At 49.2% G+C, this 19,519-nt stretch overlaps 1 protein-coding gene across 11 annotated transcripts in view; it reads right to left on the bottom strand.

Annotated features, from left to right (window-relative positions):
* DLG3 (discs large MAGUK scaffold protein 3) overlaps window positions 1-19,519 on the bottom strand; it is a gene marked incomplete at both ends in the record, with an annotated part of 64,026 nt that overhangs the window by 13,203 nt on the left and 31,304 nt on the right. For 7 of the 11 annotated variants that reach the window (XM_084258828.1, XM_084258832.1, XM_084258834.1 and 4 more), the window contains one exon: window positions 15,993-16,107. In XM_084258828.1, coding sequence (XP_084114954.1) covers window positions 15,993-16,107 — 115 coding nt within the window. Of the gene's footprint in view, window positions 1-15,992; window positions 16,286-19,519 lie in introns of those variants that run through there. The other 4 variants (XM_084258837.1, XM_084258838.1, XM_084258829.1 and 1 more) reach the window with 1 other exon arrangement.

Below are 19,519 nucleotides of genomic sequence, written 5' to 3'. Positions count from 1 at the left end.
CAAGGCTGCCCGCAGCCTCTGTAGTACCAGTTCGATCCCCGGCCACCGGCGAGGGTCCCACAAAAAAAAATAAAGAAAAAAAAAAGGGGGCCACCCTGGTGGCGCAAGGGGTTAAGCACTGCATTATGAAGCTGTCCGCAGCCACTGCAGCATGAGTTCAATCCCCAGCCAGGGAGCTGCCCACATGGCACAGCAGACCTCACCTTTCTCACCCACTGCTCCCCTCAGCAGTGTATTTCAGTCAGTCTGCCTGTTCTGTTCCCCACTCTGTCTCTGGTGAATCCTCTCACCCACACCCCGCACCTCTGGCCTGTACCCCAGTTCTTGTATGCATAAATAAATCTTTAAAAAAAAAAAAAAAGGTGACTGTAGGGGCAGGATGGGCACAGAACAGGATCTCTATGACCGGGGCAGACAGGTGAAGGAGAGTCCTGGAGCCCTCAGTGGCTTTTGCAGGCTTTTATTGGGATTTACCAGGTACACAGCAGGCAGGGGTGCTGGGGGGCCAGGAGACTGGCAGGCCTCCCAGCCCCCAGCAAGTCTTCACTCTGTCTGGGCTCTCCGGTGGTCTCTGGTGGTCTCTGCTGCTCTGCTCTCTCCTGGTTCTGCTTCTGCTTCTCTGCTTCTCTGCGCTCCCCTTCTTCTTATGGTTCTTCCATTCATTCTGCTTCTTCTGCTGGCATCCCTGTGACACCGGCCTTATAAACCCAGTCTTTTTAGATGAATCCCATCTACATACGCCCACACCCTACTCCAGGTGCCCACTATCAGGCATGCATTCGGGACCACAGGGTTCCGTCATCTATCCTAATGGCGGGAGGGCAGAAAAGCCTGATACTTTTTACCTTACCCTACAGTCCACCCCCTCAGTGTTTTCTGCCATACAATCTACATATATACAATTTTGTTTCTTAGCAAACATAAACAATGCAGCCATGGCCACAAAAGCAAGTACATCACAATATAACAACAAAATACAACAGAACACAAATAAATCCAGGCAGGGCACCAACCTAGTGGCAAAAGACAATTATTGGCACCAACAGACGATCCACCAAATCTGCTGCCGAAGGCACTGCTCATACAAGGGAGGGGAACCACTCACGGCATCTACTGTAACACACCAGGAGCCGTCAGGCTTCCTGGCCTTCTCTGGCTGTAGTCTCGGCTACAAGCCACACACAGCATCCACCCCCAGGATGCACTCTCTGGGACTGGCGACTCTATACTGTTGGGGGTAATCGCCAACCCTCAGGGTTTCTGTCTGCTGTTGCTCCAACACTCGGCTTTCATAGCCACCAATGCGCCACGCAGACCCCTGCTCTCAGGCCAACACATAGCACAAGCATATGGGTCGGGGATCCAAACTCCACATGCCGCCTCTCTTGGGTCCCCTCTTTGGCTTGGGCTCCACCCCAAGCCATGTTCCCCATCCGTCCCCCAAGGACGGGTTCCTCAGCTCCTCACTCTCACGCAACAACGAGCAGGGCATCACCCACAGGTGATTTGACGAGACTCACTGGCCTTCCTCAGCTTACTTAGTGCTTAACAGCCACTGACGGCTTCCCAAACTTAGCATCAGCACCAGCTTTTGCCTTCTCGGTTGGCTTTTCTCCTCCGCCTAGCTGCTGGGCATACACAGGCTGCTTTTGGCCATCAAGGCCCACTGGCCACCCACAGATTCCCATCTCCTGGGTTGTACAAACGACAAACGATACCATCCACCCCCAGGGTCCCAAAAACAAACTTGCCAAAGTCCCTCCGCCTTCTGGCGGGATTGTTAGTCCATTAGTCCAAGTTCATCAGCTTTTCCCTTTGTCCACACTGGACAGCTCTGAATCGTGGCCCTCTCTTCCCCAACGATTCTTGCTGCCTCGGGGGTCATTGGCTGGTCCTCTCGGGCGTCTCCTCCTCCAGGCGAGGTCTTGTCCCACAGCTCCTGGACCTTGTCCATCTCCTGTGCCACCATGACACATCCAGTGTTGTCACAGGCGAACACAGTCTGCTACTCCTCAGTCCCTCCAGGTCTTCGGAGGGCTCCATACCCGTCTGCATGGATCATCTTGCCGACTTACGCCAAATTGTAAGGGCAGGAATGGGCACTGAGCAGGTTTTCTGATCCAGCAGACCGGGTAAAGGAGGAGTCCTGGAGCCCTTAGTGGCTTTTCAGGCTTTTATTAGGATTTACCGGGTACATGGCAGGTAGGGGTGCTGGGGGGCCGGGAGGCTGGCAGGCCTCCCAACCCCCAGCAAGTCTTCACTCTGGGCTCTCCAGCCTTCTCTCACGTTCTCTCTGCTCTTCTCATGGCTCTGCTTCTCTCCCATCTTCTCTGCTCCTGCTGGCGTCCCTGTGACGCCACCATTAAAAGCCCAGTCTCAGCCCAGGTGAATCCCATCTACCTATGCCCACACTCTACTCCAGGTGCCCGCCATCAGGCATGCATTCAGGACCGCAGGGTTCTGTCATCTATCCTAATGGCGGGAGGGCAGAAAAACCTGATACTTTTTACCTTACCCTACAGCCCCTCTTTGGCTCTGGGCTCCACCACAAGCCATTTTCTCCACCTGTCCCCCAAGGATGGATTCCTCAGCTCACCCTCACTCAACAGGGCAGGGCATCACCCACAGGTGATTTTAAGAGACTCACTGGCCTTCCTTAGCATACTTAGTGCTTAACAGCCACTCAGGGCTTCTCAATCTCAGCACCAGCTTTTGCTTTCTCAGTTGGCTTTTTCTCTGCCTGGCTGCAGAGAATTTGGCAAGGGCTTCTTCCATCAGCCAACTGTGGGCTCTTATACCAAGGCCCACTGGCCATGCCTTGATTTTAAACGATACCATCCACCCCCAGGGTCCTGAAAACATATCAAACTTGCCAAGGTCCTCTGTCTTCTGGCGGGGTTGTTAGTTCATTAGTCCAAGTTCATCGGCTTTTCCTTTGTCCACATTGGCGAGCTCCGAATCATGGTCCTTTCTTCCCCGATGACTCTTGCTGCCTCAGGGGTCGTTGGCTGGTCCTCTCAGGCATCTCCTCCTCCAGGCGAGGTCTCATCCCACAGCTCCATGGACCTCGTCCATCTCCTGTGCCGCCATGATACATCCAGCGTTGTCACGGGCAAACACAGTCTGCTACTCCTCAGTCCCTCCAGGTCTTCGGAGGGCTCCATACCCGTCTGCATGGATCATCTTGCCAACTAATGCCAAATATAAGGGCAGGAATGGGCACAGGGCAGGTTTTCTGATCCAGCAGACGGGGTAAGAGGGAAGAGAGTCCTGGAGCCCTCAGTGGCAGGCTTTTATTGGGATTACCAGGTACACAGCAGGCAGGGGTGCTGGGGGGCCAGGAGACTGGCAGGTCTCCCAGCCCCCAGCAAGTCTTTACTCTGTCTGGGCTCTCCGGTGTTCTCTGATGCTTTGCTCTCTCATGGTTTTACTTCTGCTTCTCTGCTTCTTCCGTTCGTTCTGCTTCTTCTGCTGGCATCGCTGTGACACGGCCCTTATAAATCCAGTCTCAGCCCAGGTGAATCCCATCTACCTATGCCCACACCCTACTCCAGGTGCCCGCCATCAGGCATGCATTCGGGGCCACAGGGTTCTGTCATCTACCCTAATGGCAGGAGGGCAGAAAAACCTGATACTTTTTACCTTACCCTACAGTGACCTCTCCCCATGAGTAAACCTAGAAAATACTTTTCTTCCATTATTTAAATATTCCCTAAGTCTACTCTGTGTGGGGCCCTGTAAAGCAACCAACCCATTCCGAGCAGGTTTATGAACGGTTCTCGCAGCCACATGCTCTTCGCCGTGGTTTGTAGTCGCCACATGCCTCTGTACACTCCACTCCTCCACCCTCGACACCGCACTACCACCACCACCACACTCTGCTGCACCACCCTTATAAATCAGTCTCTTAGCTCAGGTGGACCCACTTCAGGTGCCCGCCATCAGGCATGCACCCAGGATCACAGGGCTCCCTCATCTATCCTGATGGCGGGAGGGCAGAAAAGCCTGATACCTTTTACCTTACCCTACAGTCCACCCCCCCTCAGGGTTTTCTGCCATATAGTCCACGTATATACAATTTTTTAAGCAAACATAAACAGTGCAGCCATGGCCCACAAAAGCAAATACATCACAAAATGACTAAACTCAATTTTCCTAGGGGCGGAAAGACAGAGAAGTTACCGGTACCAGCAATGGGAGATCCCTCCCATCGGGCAATATACATGCCAATTTGGCATCTGAGGACAATATTGTCGCTGGCATCAGCGGCCTTCCAGGTCATGAGTACCACACTCGCTTTGCCAGTGAAGAGGCCTCAGTGGGTTCTACATGCAGCAGGAGTGGAGAGCTCATAATGGGCCACAGAGTTATTACAAATGCCCCCTTGAGGATTGCCCGCTGATCTGCCACTCCAGGGTGGGTAACACGCACCCGTGGCGGCCACTGCGCACTCACCCATGGTTTTATCTGTAAATTGGCCTCCAGGCCACGACCCCAAGGGGCTATCAGAGCCACCCACCGCATGTGGGGAGCCTTCACTGTCCAGGGCCATTCCCAGTCCACAGTCTGCCCTGGGTCCACTCCAGTTGGGGCTGGCAATAGGATGTTGCCCTGCTGTCCAAGTCCCGGTTTTAATAAGACGTCTGAAGTCTTTATTTGTAATTGGATGGGAGCAGCGGCACAATGTAGCAATGCCTCCACTGGAGCCAGGCCGCCTCTCCTGCTCCTCTCATTAAATGTCTGCAACACCTCCCATAGACGTCAGCTCCACCCGGCCAGTGTCTGAGTGGGGGCAGTGGCTCTTAGTCCTTGCTTCAGTAGGCCATTATACCTCTCTATAATCCCTGCAGCTTTGGGATTATAGGGAGTGTGAAACTTCCATTCAACACCCATGTTCTTGGCCCACTGCTGCACCCGGGCTCCTGTAAAATGAGTCCCTTGATCGCTCTCCACTACCAGCGGACGTCCATATGCAGCACATAGGCATGCCAGTGCTGCCAACACTGCCTTTTGGTCCGCATGTGGAGCAGGGTAAGCTGCCAATAACCCGGTAGCAGTGTCCACACAGGTGACAGCATATTGTTGGCCATCGGAGCGAGGTAGTGGTCCAATGATGTCAATCTGCCAGCGTGTCAGGGGTACCTGCCCCCGCAACACCTGGCCTGTAGATGCAAAAGGTCTCCGGGGGTAAGTCCTAGAACATACTACACATGTTTCACATGCAGTCTGGATTTCTTTTAAAGTTACAGGTAGACCCCAGGCACTTGCTGGATCCTATATTGCTCTTTCTGCCTGTACTCTCGCAGAGCCGTGAGAAACACCCATCCAATGGCTCCTGCCGCCTCGCGGGCACTGCATCCACTCAGGGTTTCTTCTATTTCATACAGGGCCTGTTCCAACTGCCCCGGGGATTCATCTACCACTGGCCATTCCTGGGGAGGTGCCCACTGGGCAAGGAGGTCGGCCACCGAGTACTATCTGCTCGTGGCCGGCCATCCGGGATCCCTCCCCAGGTTTCAAAGGGTTTCGTCTGCGTAGAGCTATCCTGCCTCGAACCATCCTGTCGTCTACGCCAGTTGTAAAGCAACCAACCCATTCCGAGCAGGTTTATGAACGGTTCTCGCAGCCACATGCTCTTCGCCGTCATTTATAGTCGCCGCACTTCTCCGTACACTCCACTCCTCCACCCTCGACACTGCACTACCACCACCACCATACTCTGCTGCACCACCCTTATAAATCAGTCTCTTAGCTCAGGTGGACCCACTTCAGGTGCCCGCCATCAGGCATGCACCCAGGATCACAGGGCTCCCTCATCTATCCTGATGGCGGGAGGGCAGAAAAGCCTGATACCTTTTACCTTACCCTACAGGCCCTGTGTTCAACAGGAGATACAAAAGCAAGATAAAACCCTGGCCCTATGCAATGTGCTATCTGACAGAATATGTTGTAACAGAGAGAGGAAGGCAGGACAGCCTGAAAGCATTCAGAGGGAGCAGAGATTACATCTAGGTGGGGAGAGCTTCGAGCAGGTGGTGACTTTTGAATTAGGCCCCAACGAAGGAAGGCTTGGGATTTCAAAAGGTAGAGAATGGCAGAGATCCTTCAGCTAGTGCAGGGTGTGTGGTGTAAGCAGCACTCGTGCATGTGCCTGTGGACCAATCTAGCTGAAGAGTCTGGCACTCACCTAACATGCCCCATGTGACCAACTTCATTGCCTTGGCCTTTTTTTTTTTAATCTTTACTCGGACACATATTCATATGGAAAGTAACCCAGTAAAAGACAACAGGCCTGGGCCTCCCTGCTGGCACAGGAGTTAAAGTCTCACCACTATGAAGCTATCGCCAGCCACTGCAGCACGAGTTCAATCCCTGGGCAGGGAGGTGACCTACATGGCACAGCAGACCTCTCCTGTGTTGCCCGCTGCTCCTCTCAGCAGTGTATTTCAGTCCATCTGCCTGTTCCCCACTCTGTCTCTGGCGAATCCTCTCCCTCCTCTACACCTCTGGCCTACACCCCAGTCCTTATATGCATAAATAAAATAAATCTTTTTTTAAAAAATACAACAGGCCTGAGTAGTAAAGCCAAAGCACCTTTTACATGACATGTTTCAGGCACAACCCAAATGCCCCAAAACAGATGAGTTTATCAGGAAGATGTGGCATATACATACACAAGGGGATACTACTCAGCAAGCAAAAAAGATAAACCCATGCCATTTGCAGCAGCATGGAGGGAGCTGGAAGTGATTATGCTAAGCAAACTAAGTCAGAAGGAAAAAGATAAATATCAGATGGTTTCATTTGTAGGTGGAATATAGAGTAACAGAACAAAGGGTTAGGAAAAAGGCAAAACTTGCAAGCTACTGTAGATTTGAGACATCCACAGCCAAGGCTGAAACAAGGGAGAGAAAAACACAAGGAAAGGGGAAGCTGGATCATGGGTGCTGTGGTAGTGGGAGAACTGTGGGGACTACAACTGAGGGGAGAAATCAAATACTATACAAAAATGAACAATGATGTATGAAAATAATTTTTTAAATGACATGTTTCAGGTTGTAAATTAGATGTTAATAAAATTTGAAAAACTATCAAATGCCTACCTAAGATCTTTAAGAAGCATGCTAAACTGTGGCCATCTATAGGGACAAACTCTCTTAGGAATAGCCTGCAACGCTAATGAAGTAACAAGATTGGCTCCTTGTTACAAAGGCATGGGTAAGCCTGGTAAGAGGATGAAGGCATACAGATCCTCCTGCCTGCCCATTTCTATTGGTAGGACAAGTGCTAGCGAAAGGCAAGGAAAGGCAAGGCACACATACAGTGCTACCCTTTCAAACCAGACCGAACCACTGTCCGAAAGCCACAGTCCTACCCATGCAAGGCCTAGGTGACACAGAAACCAACCTTTTAAACCTCTGACTCAAAAAGAGAGTGAGCAGGAAAAAAAGCAGGCAACACATCTTTGTCTCCAGACACCTAAAGACCACAGTTAACCTCTGTTACCTTGGTCCTACCTTGTGTGTGAGCTTATCTGACAAGATGGTATGCTGGGAGATGGGAGGCCTCAGAAACCCTTTATTCTTTCTGGGTCTAGATAAAAAGTATTCCACAGAGGCCTCAAGTTAAGGAATGTTCAGGTCAGAGGGAAACACTGTCAAGAGAGAACAAAGCTTATGGAAATATTCCCATCCACAACCCAGGATCACAGGAGCGGCCTACATCAAAGATGAATTTTGAGCCCTGAACATGTTCCTCCTTGGTGATGCACCTCTGTGAAGCAAGGGAGAGCCAGTGCTGGTTTTTCTGCAACTTCTCAAACATCGTGGCTAGGCCAGACAAATACTAACTTGTCTTAAGAGCAGGGTAAAGAGCATGGACCCTGGGCAAATGCAGCAGGAGAACCAAAGGGAAAGCTGCGAAGGGGCCCTGGTAACAACAGCTGGGAAAAGCAAACACTTCCCAGGGTGTGCAGGATGGAGTTCCCCAGAAGATCCTCAGTGCCACAGCTTTTAATACCACTGCTACTGGTCTTCCTAAGGAGAAAGCAGTGTCCAAGGTCTTGAAGGATAGGTTAAGTGGTGACCCTTCAAAAGTTGTACCCCAAACAGCTGTCTGCCCTGCACCTCTGGGGGACTTTGCCTAATTTTCCTTTCAGCTGCGACCTCACTGCTATCTGGGAAAGCAGGAATACAATTAGCTCAAAGGAAACAGGTGACCAGGCAGAAGTCTCTGCAGTTTCAGTCTGAACGATCCAGAGAAATCACAAGCATTTGGCACAGCCAACCCTGGTGTCCTATGGAAGAGGAAGGCAAAGAGAATAACTGGCATCTACCTAGGAAACTGGTCAAGCTGGTTTCACAAAACAAACAAGACCACTTCAGCACTCCAGCCTCCAAGGCAAGTGGCTGCTTCCCCTGCCCTCACCCTCTTAGCCCTCATCCTTTTAGCATGCCCACCTCTCTGCCTGGGGCTCCAGTCATCTGCGTGCTGAGGAGGCCTGTCCCCTTGCTCCCTCAGCAGCAACTTTGAAACCCAACCCAAGTCCCTCTCTGACACCCTGTGCCCACAGCAAACTTTCTCCTTCTAAATTCATAGTATGTGTTTAGCAATGACCTTTCATTTCATTTTCTGTTTATTGCTATTGAACTCTTCCATGTTTTTTTAGTCTTTCATATTGTATCGCCAAGGGGAAGAAGTCCTGTGAGGATTGAGCTTATGCATGTTGGGTGAGGTCAGGCTGGAATTGGGGGGACACAGGACACCCTCTCAGTTACATCCCAGTTACAGTCCCTCTGTACCTTCTCCCATTGCATTCCCTGCCCATAGCAGTTAGGCTACAGGATAAGACTTTCTCTCTTTGGTCACTGTTTGTTGTTTTTTTTTTTTTTAATTTTTAAAGATTTATTTATTTATGCATGTAAGAACTGCGCACAGGCCAGAGGTGTGGCGGGGGTGAAAGGATTCACCACAGAGTGGGTGTAGGGTTAAGGTAAAAGTATCAGGCTTTTCTGCCCTCCCGCCATCAGGATAGATGATGGATCCTTGCGGTCCTGAATGCATGCCTGATGGCGGACACCTGGAGTGGGGTGTGGGCAGAGGTAGATGGGATTCACCTGGGCTAAGACTGGGCTTTTAAGGGCGGTGCCATGGGATGCCAGCAGAAGCCGAGACGAGAAGCAGAACTACGAGAAAGCAGAGCAGCAAGGCCACGAGAAAACGCCGGAGAGCCCAGATAGAGTGAAGACTTGCTGGGGGCTGGAAGGCCTGCCAGTCTCCTGGCCCCCTAGCACCTATGCCTGCCGTGTACCTGGTAAATCCCAATAAAAGCCTACAAAAGCCACCGAGGTCTCCAGGACTCTCTCCTTTACCCGGTCTGCTGGATTAGAAATCCTGCCCTGTGCCCATTCCTGGCCCATTACAGTGGGGAACAGAACAGGCGGATTGACTGAAATACACTGCTGAGGGGAGCAGCAGGCGAGACAAGAGAGATCTGCTGTGCCATGTGGGTAGCTCCCTGGCTGGTCAGGGATCAAACTCGTGCTGCAGAGGCTGCAGATAGCCTCATAGGTAGCGTCTTAACCCCATGTGCCACCAGGAAGGCCCTTTCTTTGGTGTTAAGGGCTGAATGTTTGTGCCCACGTGCCCCCACCCACCCATATGTTAAAGCCCTAACCTTTACTGTGATGGGATTCGGAGGCTGGCTTTTGGGAAGTGTAGGGTAAAGAAAATGTCAGGCTTTTCTGCCCTCCCGCCATCAGGATAGATGACGGAACCTTGCGGTCCTGAATGCATGCCTGATGGCGGGCACCTGGAGTAGGGTGTGGGCATAGGTAGATGGGATTCACCTGGGCTGAGACTTGGCTTTTAAGGGTGGCGTCACGGGGACGCCAGCAGAAGCCAAGAGAGAAGCAGAGAAGGCCAGAGAGCCCAGATAGAGTGAAGACTTGCTGGGGGCTGGGAGGCCTTTCAGCCTCCCAGCCCCCCAGCACCCTTGCCTGCTGTGTACCGGGTAAACCCCAATAAAAAGACCTGCAAAAACCACTGAGGGCTCCAATTCCTCCTTCACCCGGTCTGCATGGGATCAGAAAACCTGCACTGTACCCATTCCTGCCTTTACAGGAAGGTAATTAGTAGGTAATGAGGTCATGAGGGAGAGCGCTCATTGTGAGATTAGTGCCCTTATAAGAAGAGAAAGAGACAAAATGTTGATTTCTCTCCCTCTTCCTGCCCCTCTCCCCCTCTTCTTGTAGGCACTCAGGAAAGGCCATGTGAGGACACAGCAAGAAGGCAGTCACTACACTTCAGGGGCTGTAGGGTAAGGTAAAAAGTATCAGGCTTTTCTGCCCTCCCGCCATTAGGATAGATGATGGAACCCTGTGATCCCGAATGCATGCCTGATGGCGGGCACCTGGAATAGGGTGTGGGCATATGTAGATTGGATTCACCTGGGCTGAGACTGGGCTTTTAGGGGCTGCTTCGCCGGGACACCAGCAGAAGCCGAGACAGAAGTAGAAGAAGAAACAGCAGAGAAGCAGAGAGAACGCCAGAGAGCCCAGAAAGCGTGAAAACTTGCGGGGGCTGGGAGGCCTGCACCCCTACCTGCCATGTACCTGGTAATCCCAATAAAAGCCTGCAAAAGCCACTGAGGGTTCCAGGACTCCTCCTTTACCGGGTCTGCTGGATCAGAAAACCTGCTCAGTGAGCATTCCTGCCTCCACAGGGGCCCTCACCAGAACCCAGATCTGCCAGCACCCAGCTCATAGACTTCCCAGCCTCCAGCACTGTGATAATAAATCTCTTAGGTCATCCAATCTATGGTATTTTGTTATAGCAGCCCAAGCTGAGACAAAGTACCAGATAAAGGGTATATTTTATTTGAAAACTGAGCAGCCAATTCTTTGCCTGTATAAAGCATGCCTGGAGAGCCATAGAAACAGCAGTCACAAATCTGTTCTTGATTACTGAGTTAAAAATTTCCATCAGCTTAAGAGCAGCCTAGAAGCCCAAAGTTGAATGCTCAAGTAGACACAAGATGGGTCATCACAAGAGGAACAAGTACAGCCGGCAGCAAGTCAGGCTACCCTGGCAAACCTTGAAGATTTGAAAGAGAACAGGGAAGTGGGCAGCTATTCTTACTCTGTCACAAAGTCTCAGACCTGAGAAGGCAATTATGAAGTGGCAGCAGTATTCAAAGAACAATCACCCCACAACATGTGGATGTTTGGGGTTCACAACACCTGTGGATGACTGCATCAGTTTAGGGGATTATGAGCACAGATCCAGGCCTAGTGTTTTGGGTACATGATCTAAGAAGAGGCAGTTCCAGAACTGCTGATACAGAAAACTCTGCTCCACCTTCTGGTAGCCCTGAATACTCACATAAATTGTTATAGCTTTTTAACCTCCATATTATCATCACCTGCAAATTCTGCAATTCTGCCAACAGACCTGACTGGCACCTTAATCCACTACTGAACTCAGTGATGAACAAGCAAAGTCGAGCTCCCCCAAGCACCACCCTGGGCTAAGCATATGCTAGTGGCACAATTAACGTCTGCCTGTTGACAGGAAGGAGCATTCTCCAACCTTCTCTGATGACCAAGTCAATATTTCTGACAATGTTTCTTGAATCAAGTCTACAGATTCCCCAAGCAGAATTTCCTTCCTAGAGTGAGAAGAAGACTGGAGTGGCAGATGTCCAGCCAGGAGGCCAGGGACTTCCAAAATGCTGCTGTCCTCTGGCTGCAAAGAATGCGAGCAGGCTAGCCTGAACAAGCTTGCGAAAGCTATTTTCCACAAATGTACTATATAGTCTCTTGGCACCTTTGGAGGACCAAGTCTTCATTCATTCAATACATAGATAAAATAAGGTATAAGAATAGAACTTGGAGAGCCCTGAAATTCTACCCTAACCCAGAGCAAGAGACTCAAGAGAGACTTTTCCAGTTTACAGGGCAAATTCCCCAGCAGAGCAAAGGCCCTGAGCTGGGCAGAAAGAGGGGCTCTGCTCATCCTGCTCATCCCATCCTGCTCATTTTGAGATGATTCTAGTACAGTAAAGGGTGAGGAAGGACGTCCCATTATCACTCATAACTTTAAAACCAAGTTTCATCTTTCCCTCTTCCCCCCTGCTCCTGGCTCCACCAATCTCATATCCCCAGTGGTTTAATACATGTGTGGCTCACTCAGATTTCACCTGCTGTACCCTCCATATAGCTGGAAGATGGTCTTATTTGCTTCAAAACAGCTTTGCAACCCTATGTACACAAAAGAAAGATGGAGACTCGGGGGAAGGGAATAGAGAATCAATGTCAGGAAACAACAGGGAAAAGAATCAGTGGTGAAATTTCCACTAAAGGGGTTCTTTCTCTTTAACCACTTGCTGCTCAGGATTTTTATAAAGATGGGATGGTAAGCTGCTGGAGGGCAGGAACCACCTCTGTTCCTTCCTAGAATGTACCCCCAAAACCACACCCAAATTCTTAGCCCTGTGCTTTACTGCTTTCCAAGTAGTAGGAGATAAAGTATGTATAATGTTCAGTTGTTCAAAGGAAACAGCAATGTCTATTGTGACACACAAGAGGTCATTCCTGAATGTTTCAATTGCTTGTTAAAAATGTCCACATCCACAGTAGAGGAGCACGTGTGTTCACTGTCACACTACCAGCAAGTCTGGGAAATGTTGAAAGAACCAAGCTTTATATTCAGAACAGCCAGGTTCAAAATCCAGTTTTGGAACTTCTTAGCTGTAAGCTAGAGTCTGTTTTCTCATCTGCAAAATGAGAATAGTAATGTCTACTTCATAGCTTCAAAAGGATTTTTAAAGCTATTTAGAGAGAATAACAGGTCTTGATACACCGTAAGTACTCCCTAAATGTCTGTTCCCCTTAATCTGAAAGACACTGGGGAGCTACTGAAAGCTTCTGAATAGATCATGATGCCCAGACTGTTGCTTCAGTTTCAACCCCCTCTGCAGTCCCCAGGCAAAAGGCGACCTAGTCCTCCCTATAACACCACCAGTGAGCAAAGATCATATTTACTCTCTCTAGAAGCAGTCCATTCCTTTTTACAGGCATTTTTAATCATTAGCTCTTTCTTCTTTAACACTGAGCTGAGCTCTGCCTTGGGTGACAGAACAACCCTAACCCCTTTTCCACATGAAAGGGTGATACAATTAACTTAGATGAGGAAAGTGGCAGAGGGGTCCCTTTGGAACGATTGTCTGCTGCCCCAGGAGGACTGCCTCATGCACTGTCTAGTAAGCAGTTGATCTCAGGTCTGAACTCCAGTGAAGAGATCAGGAATGTCATTTACACAATGACAGGATTTGAAGTGTGAAAATAAGTGACACTGTCACTTATGGGGTAAAGCTAATGAAAGGTATTTAGAAATAGCTAGAAAGGAAGAGCCTGTTAAGAAAAAAAGGAGGTAATTCATGTAAACAAATGCAGTGAAGACCAGTGGCGGGGAATCAGGGGAACAGTTGTTGCATTTGACAACTAAGAGGTCACTGCTGATCCCTGACAGGCAGCTAAACTTCTGCTCCTTAGGAGCCTCCCAGAGTTGCTTGGAACCACATCACCACTCTAAAAAGCACATGCACACTTTCTTTCCTACTGAGAGGTAATCTGAAGAAGCAGCAGCACCAAATACAACAGACGACTCCTACATTTCCTAACCTGGAGCTAGGACAAATTTCTCCAAAAAAGGCTCCCATGCTCCTATATTTTTGGAAAACAATGCCTAGTACAGTCCCTCCTGGAAATTTATTATAGTGAAAAAACCTCTATTTCCCTGTGATCCTGCATTTGTTCAATCTACTGAACTACTGATTTTTCACACAATACTTATTAACATCCTGAGGAACTAGGGACTCCTGGCATACAATTCAGCAAAAGCGGTGAGAGGAAGAGAAACAGGGCAATAATTTATGGGGCAATTGGTAGGGAGGGCAGTTGTTCCCTTTTAAGAATGGAAGAAACTTAAATACGCTTACATGCTGAAGGAAAGGACTCAAGTGCAAAGTAAAAGGCCAAAAATGGGCACAAAAGGCATCCCATAAGGCCAGACTCCAGCAAAGGGGTCAGCTAAGTGAAGGACGACCTTAGCTCATTGCTTTAGCCATAAATCCCTACTTGCAATTAAGTGTAATGATCACCAAGGTCCACTATTCAAAAGCACATTTACTTCCCTCAGATGATACAGATGTAGCCTAAATACGGAGATAAGGTTATGGGCAGTGCATGAACTGATTCACTAGAAACAGCTCAGCTCCACCCCTCTCTCAAGTGGGAGGCAAAGCAATCCCTAGTCATTCCTTGCTGGAACCTGAGAAGGGTGTTCCAGGTCTTCCGGCCAGAGCTAATGCTCCAACTCCAGTGGCTGGGCAGGGAGAGCTCTATCTAGCACAGGCCAGGCAGAGAGGGGAAATCTAAAAATAAAGCTCTCCCAAGAAACTGTCTTGCCTAAAGAACAGCTTCCCACGCACAATGGAGTGCCACATCTGCAGGGGCTGGAAGCCCGGAACGGAACAATCATGACCAAGTCACGTAGTAGTGCCCTTTTGTGGAGGACTACAGCACATTGTGGGTTCCCCCATCAGTGCCCCAGCGTCTGGACTGCAGATCCAGGGCAAGGGCCTAGTGACACAAATAGGAGACTGCAAATATCACCAGTGACTAGTCCAGGCTTCTTGTCACATTCCTCCCTTCACAGCGGGAGGTAAGCTCAAGCAAATCCAAAGAAAGAGGCTCTCTGCACACAAGCAGTGGCACTCAGAGTTCACCTTAGAAAAGAACAGTGCTGGCTTCTCCAAGCTGGGCGCCCTTGGCTCCAAACCCTGCAGTAGGCTCAGTGACTACCAACTGAGGAAGAAGAAAATCAAGCACTAGGAGACTTGCAATTAGCCTTTACATGGGTTCACTTTCAATATTAGTCATCTCAAATCCTAAGGACAGGGCAGTCCTCCAGTTGTCAGGCAGTGAGAGAAAGCAGCCTCTCCTCCCCATTCCCCCAACAGGTATCAGAGGCCGCAAGAAAGAAATTCAACCCCAGAGTTTGCTACAACCCCACACCCGAGCATTAAACACACGAGGGGCCAAGGGGCTGCCTCTGCTCAGGAAAGCAATCCCACCACCTCTTTCTCTGAGGATTTTAACCTTGAGAACCACAATGTATTTGTACCAGACTGTTGGAGCTTTGCCAAGAAGCCCAGGGAGGGAAAAGAAAGCTACCCCTAATTCTATGAGGAGTCCATGCTATTCATTTAGCAATACAATTCCCCAAGAGGTTTATACTTTGACCTGACAAAGTACCATAATGTGCCTCAAGGGTCAGAAGCTCAACCTTGGACACTATCTCTGAATAGCTCAAGGCAGTAATACACTCAGCAGTCTATATCTGTCCCCTCCCCCCACCCTTTCTGGGGAATGTACACCATCCTGCCCCATGACTGAGATACAACAGCCCAGTGCGGTGGGGAGTGAGGAAATACAATTAAAACAAAACAAACAAACAAAAAAAAAACCAGAATGCAGCAACCTGTCAGTTCTTTGGTCTCTTAAAAGACCCTGTACCAGAACACAGTGATAGTTGATATGCTCGAGACAAATCCTGATTATGTCTATTATGCATATGTGGAAAGGGGATGCCAAGTTACCCCCTGAAATCACAGATTGCAAGCAAAGCACTCTGAACATCGGAGTGCTTTTTGAATCCTGAGTAGCAACAATCACCCAACGGCCTTTGACAATTAGCGCAAGCTGAAATTTCCCCATACTGAGTCATTCATGAGTGAAAAGCAAGAAGCCAGTTCACAAGAGGGAGGAGATGCTGGCCCTAAAGTACCCAACCTGAGTATACAGAGAGAAATGTTGTTTCAGCACAGGGAGTACACACTCCCTACCCCACTGGTTACACAAGAAGGGTTGGGCTGGCATTGAGTTCCCCCTCCTGCAGCACAAGGCCTAGTGCTCTGAAGTGCGACTTACCTGACATACAAGGACCTCTTCTCACTCGTTCGGAGGGACCCAGACCCAGAGCTCATGCTGCTGTTCATCATTTGTTCTCGCAGATCATGTATCTTCGACTCAAAGCGACTGTACTCTGTGTCAGGGAGACAGGGGAAAGGGCAGGGAAAGAATGAACCAAGGAGCCACACAGAGACTGCGTGCCAGTGGCCAAAGAGCCAGGAGGATACCTGGCTTCAAAGCAGAGCCAGCCCAGTCAATCTTTGCTTTGATAAGCAAAGTCCTGCCTCCGAGCACAGAAAAACAGGCTTGTCTCCACGCCCTAAGAAAAGGAAAGACTATACTTGAAAAAAGGAGGGACGTGGGGATATATTAAATGGGAAAAGCTTCTATCAGCCTTGAGATCTAACCGATCCTTAAAAAATAACAACTGGAGGGCCTCCCCGGTGGCTCAGCGGTTGAGCGCTGGGCTGCGAAGCTGCCCACAGCCGGTTCGATCCCCAGCCACTGGTGAGGGTCCCACATGGTGCACAGACCTCTCCTGCAGCACCCACTGCTCCCCTCAGCAGTGTACTTCGGTCCTTCTGCCTGCTCTGCTCCCCGCTCTGGCTCCGGTGAATTCTCTCACCCTCCTGCGCTTCTGACTGTACCCAGTGCTTGTATAAATAAATAAATAAATCTTTTTTTTTTTTTTTAAAGAAAAAAAAAAAGAACAAGTGGAAATAGGTTCCAGGGCAGCCTCATAAATCTTTGGAGCAGGCACCAAGACCCAATGAGAGCAGATGGGAAAAGAGACTTTCCCAAAAAGTAGACTGCAGGGAACAGATGGCCCTGAGACACTGAGTGGAGGGGCTGGAAAGAAACAGAGGCCATTATATCATTGTTAGCAAGGCAGACAATTTGTTTCTAGATGACTTTTTGTTTGAGGGGAGAGGGAGAGTTTGAAACCCAGAACAAAGGTAAAGACCAACCAAACCAACCTCAATCAGATGAGATCACAGTTTTCCCAAGTTGTTTTCCTTGTAACAGTTTCTTTGGGATTCAGTAACAAATATTAAAACAAATTCACACAAACCTGATATCTCCCTCATCCAAAATCACCTCATCAGTGAGGTCCTAAGTCCATCCTCAGCTTTGTAGCCCATCAACACTATCACAGCAACCTGAATCTACCATGAAAGCATGCCCAATTAAAGAAACCCCAACTTAGAAAAAAATTAACTAGCAATACAATTATTATGAAAGGCAATTTACAGGGCTGATTTGCTGTGACGCTCTCCTGGAACAATTAAAACACAGTATTACATTTAACAGAGACACAACCACACAACAATTTTCAGGTCTAGAACTGCCACAGAAAATGGGGTTTATCTAAGGCGTGGGCTGTGGAAATGGCAGCTAATAGACATGCTTCACTAAGACACGCTGATTTTAAAGGAAGTCAAAGTTTATGCTAGGGGTTGAAGGTTGGGGAACTGCTTTAAAAGAACAAACACATCTCCAGGGAAAAACATTTCCACAAAAGCATTTTAATGTACCACAGAGGGCTGGCATGAAGAATCAGCTTCTAGTATGTACAACTCTACAGGCGGAAAACAAAACACCTGTTCCAACACCTGACACTCCCCGCCCCCTTCCCTCTGCAAAGCAACCTGACCTTCACCTGAGTATAAAGGGAAATGCTAAAAAGCCTAATGGGGAGGGGATGGACTTCTAACACAAATCATCCTCTTCTCAGTTTATTTTTGTTCACTCTGGTACCAGTGAAGTCAACTGGTAAAATTCATATGCTCTTTCATTCATCACGCATTGCTGTGGTGGTGATTTGTCCTCATTACCTACTCCAGTCCCCCTGAAATCCTGCAGGAAGCAGTTAAGTTGCTGACTTACCAGTTAAGGTTGGGGTCAGAGGGAAGTGGGAGAGCAGAGGGACAATGTCCCTGTTCGTGGGTTACGAGGTAACACGTCATTACCATGAGGCAGCCTAATCTAAAGGTGGAGGGTGGTGACCAGTGTGTCACAGAAGCCCCAGGCTGCCAAGCCAGCAGTAGCAAGGCCGTGTATCAGGAGAGCTGCTGGGCATGGGCTCTACCCCAGGGCTCAGTCCTCCACCCTGGCCCTCCAGTAGGGTCCTTTCAGGTCCGCCTCTGCACACAGCAGCTAAGGGGGGAAATGGGTGAGACAAAGATATTTCTAACCAGGAAGCCCTTTCTTGGGGAAGATAAAAGGCAGAACTAGGTGTTGAAGCCAGAAAAATATATATACCCAATCTATCCTTAAGGCATTTTTCCCCTCTAGCAACTTGTTTACATATTTCCTTCTTTGGAAGTGACTTGCCTGCTGAACTCCAACTTAGCAGCAGGTCATGACAGTTGCTTAGTAACTACATTTCTTAAAAAATCCTTTAAAAAACAACCACCGAACCACCATTTCCTCAGCTCCCAATCCAAGGTTGATAACGCTGGGTCAGAGGGCCCACTTAAAATAGACTACAGAAAGAGAACAAAGCTATTGCTTTAAGGAATCTATCTTCTGTTTTCTATACACTATGAAGATCTCAGGTCTATTAAACTGTTTTTATTCATTTTTCCCATTCAGATAGTCCCCTTCCAGAGTTCCAGCTGCTCATCCACCTATGGTTTTATTTGTAGAGTTATCTAATGTCCACTAAACACAAAGCAGCCTCTCTGTAAATGACTGTTGGATAAATGAGGAAATTAGAAAACTGCGTCCAAGTCAACACTTCTGTTCTCAAAACTAATAAATCAAATCATGTATTTATTTATTTATTGTTAAAGATTTATTTATTTATGCATACAAGAAATGGGGTGTAAGCCAGAGGTGTGTGGGGGGTGTGAGAGGATTCACCAGAGAGAGTGGGGAGCAGAACAGGCAGATCTACTGAAATACACTGCTGAGGGGAGCAGCAGATGAGACAGGAGAGGTCTTTTGTGCCATATGGGTCAGCTCCCTGGCCCACCAGGGATCGAACTCAGCCAGGGATCGAACTCATGCTGCAGCTTGATAGTGCTGTCTTTAACTGTGCCACCAGGGAGGCCCCAAATCATTTATTTCACTGATGACTGCCAGCATCACTGAGGCCTTGGAAAGGCAGTTAAGAAATATTCCCTTCCAGGGCCTCCCCGGTGGCGCAGCAGGTTGAGCAGTGCTGTGAAGCTGTCCGCAGCATCAGGAGTGCAGGCTCGATGCTGGCCAGCGAGAATCCCACATGGTGTGGCAGACCTCTCCTGCCCCGCCCGCTGTTCCCCTCAGCAGTGTACTTCTGTTGTCTGCCTGTTCTGCTCCCTGCTCTGCCTCTGGTGAATCCTCTCACCCTCCCTCGCCTCTGGCCTGTACCCCAGCTCTTGTATAAAAATAAAATAAATAAATCTTTAAAAAAAAAGAAATATTCCCGGGCCTCCCAGGTGGCGCAGTGGGTTGAGCACCATGCTGTGAAGCTGTCTGCATGTGAAGCTGTCTGCATCCTCTGCAGCGCTGGTTCGATTCCCGGCTGGCCAGGGAGAATCCCACATGGCGTGGCAGACCTC

This window comes from Talpa europaea (genome assembly GCF_964194135.1).
Source record: "Talpa europaea genome assembly, chromosome: X".
Lineage (NCBI taxonomy): Eukaryota > Metazoa > Chordata > Mammalia > Eulipotyphla > Talpidae > Talpa > Talpa europaea.
This window is presented reverse-complemented; position numbering and strand designations above follow the sequence as displayed.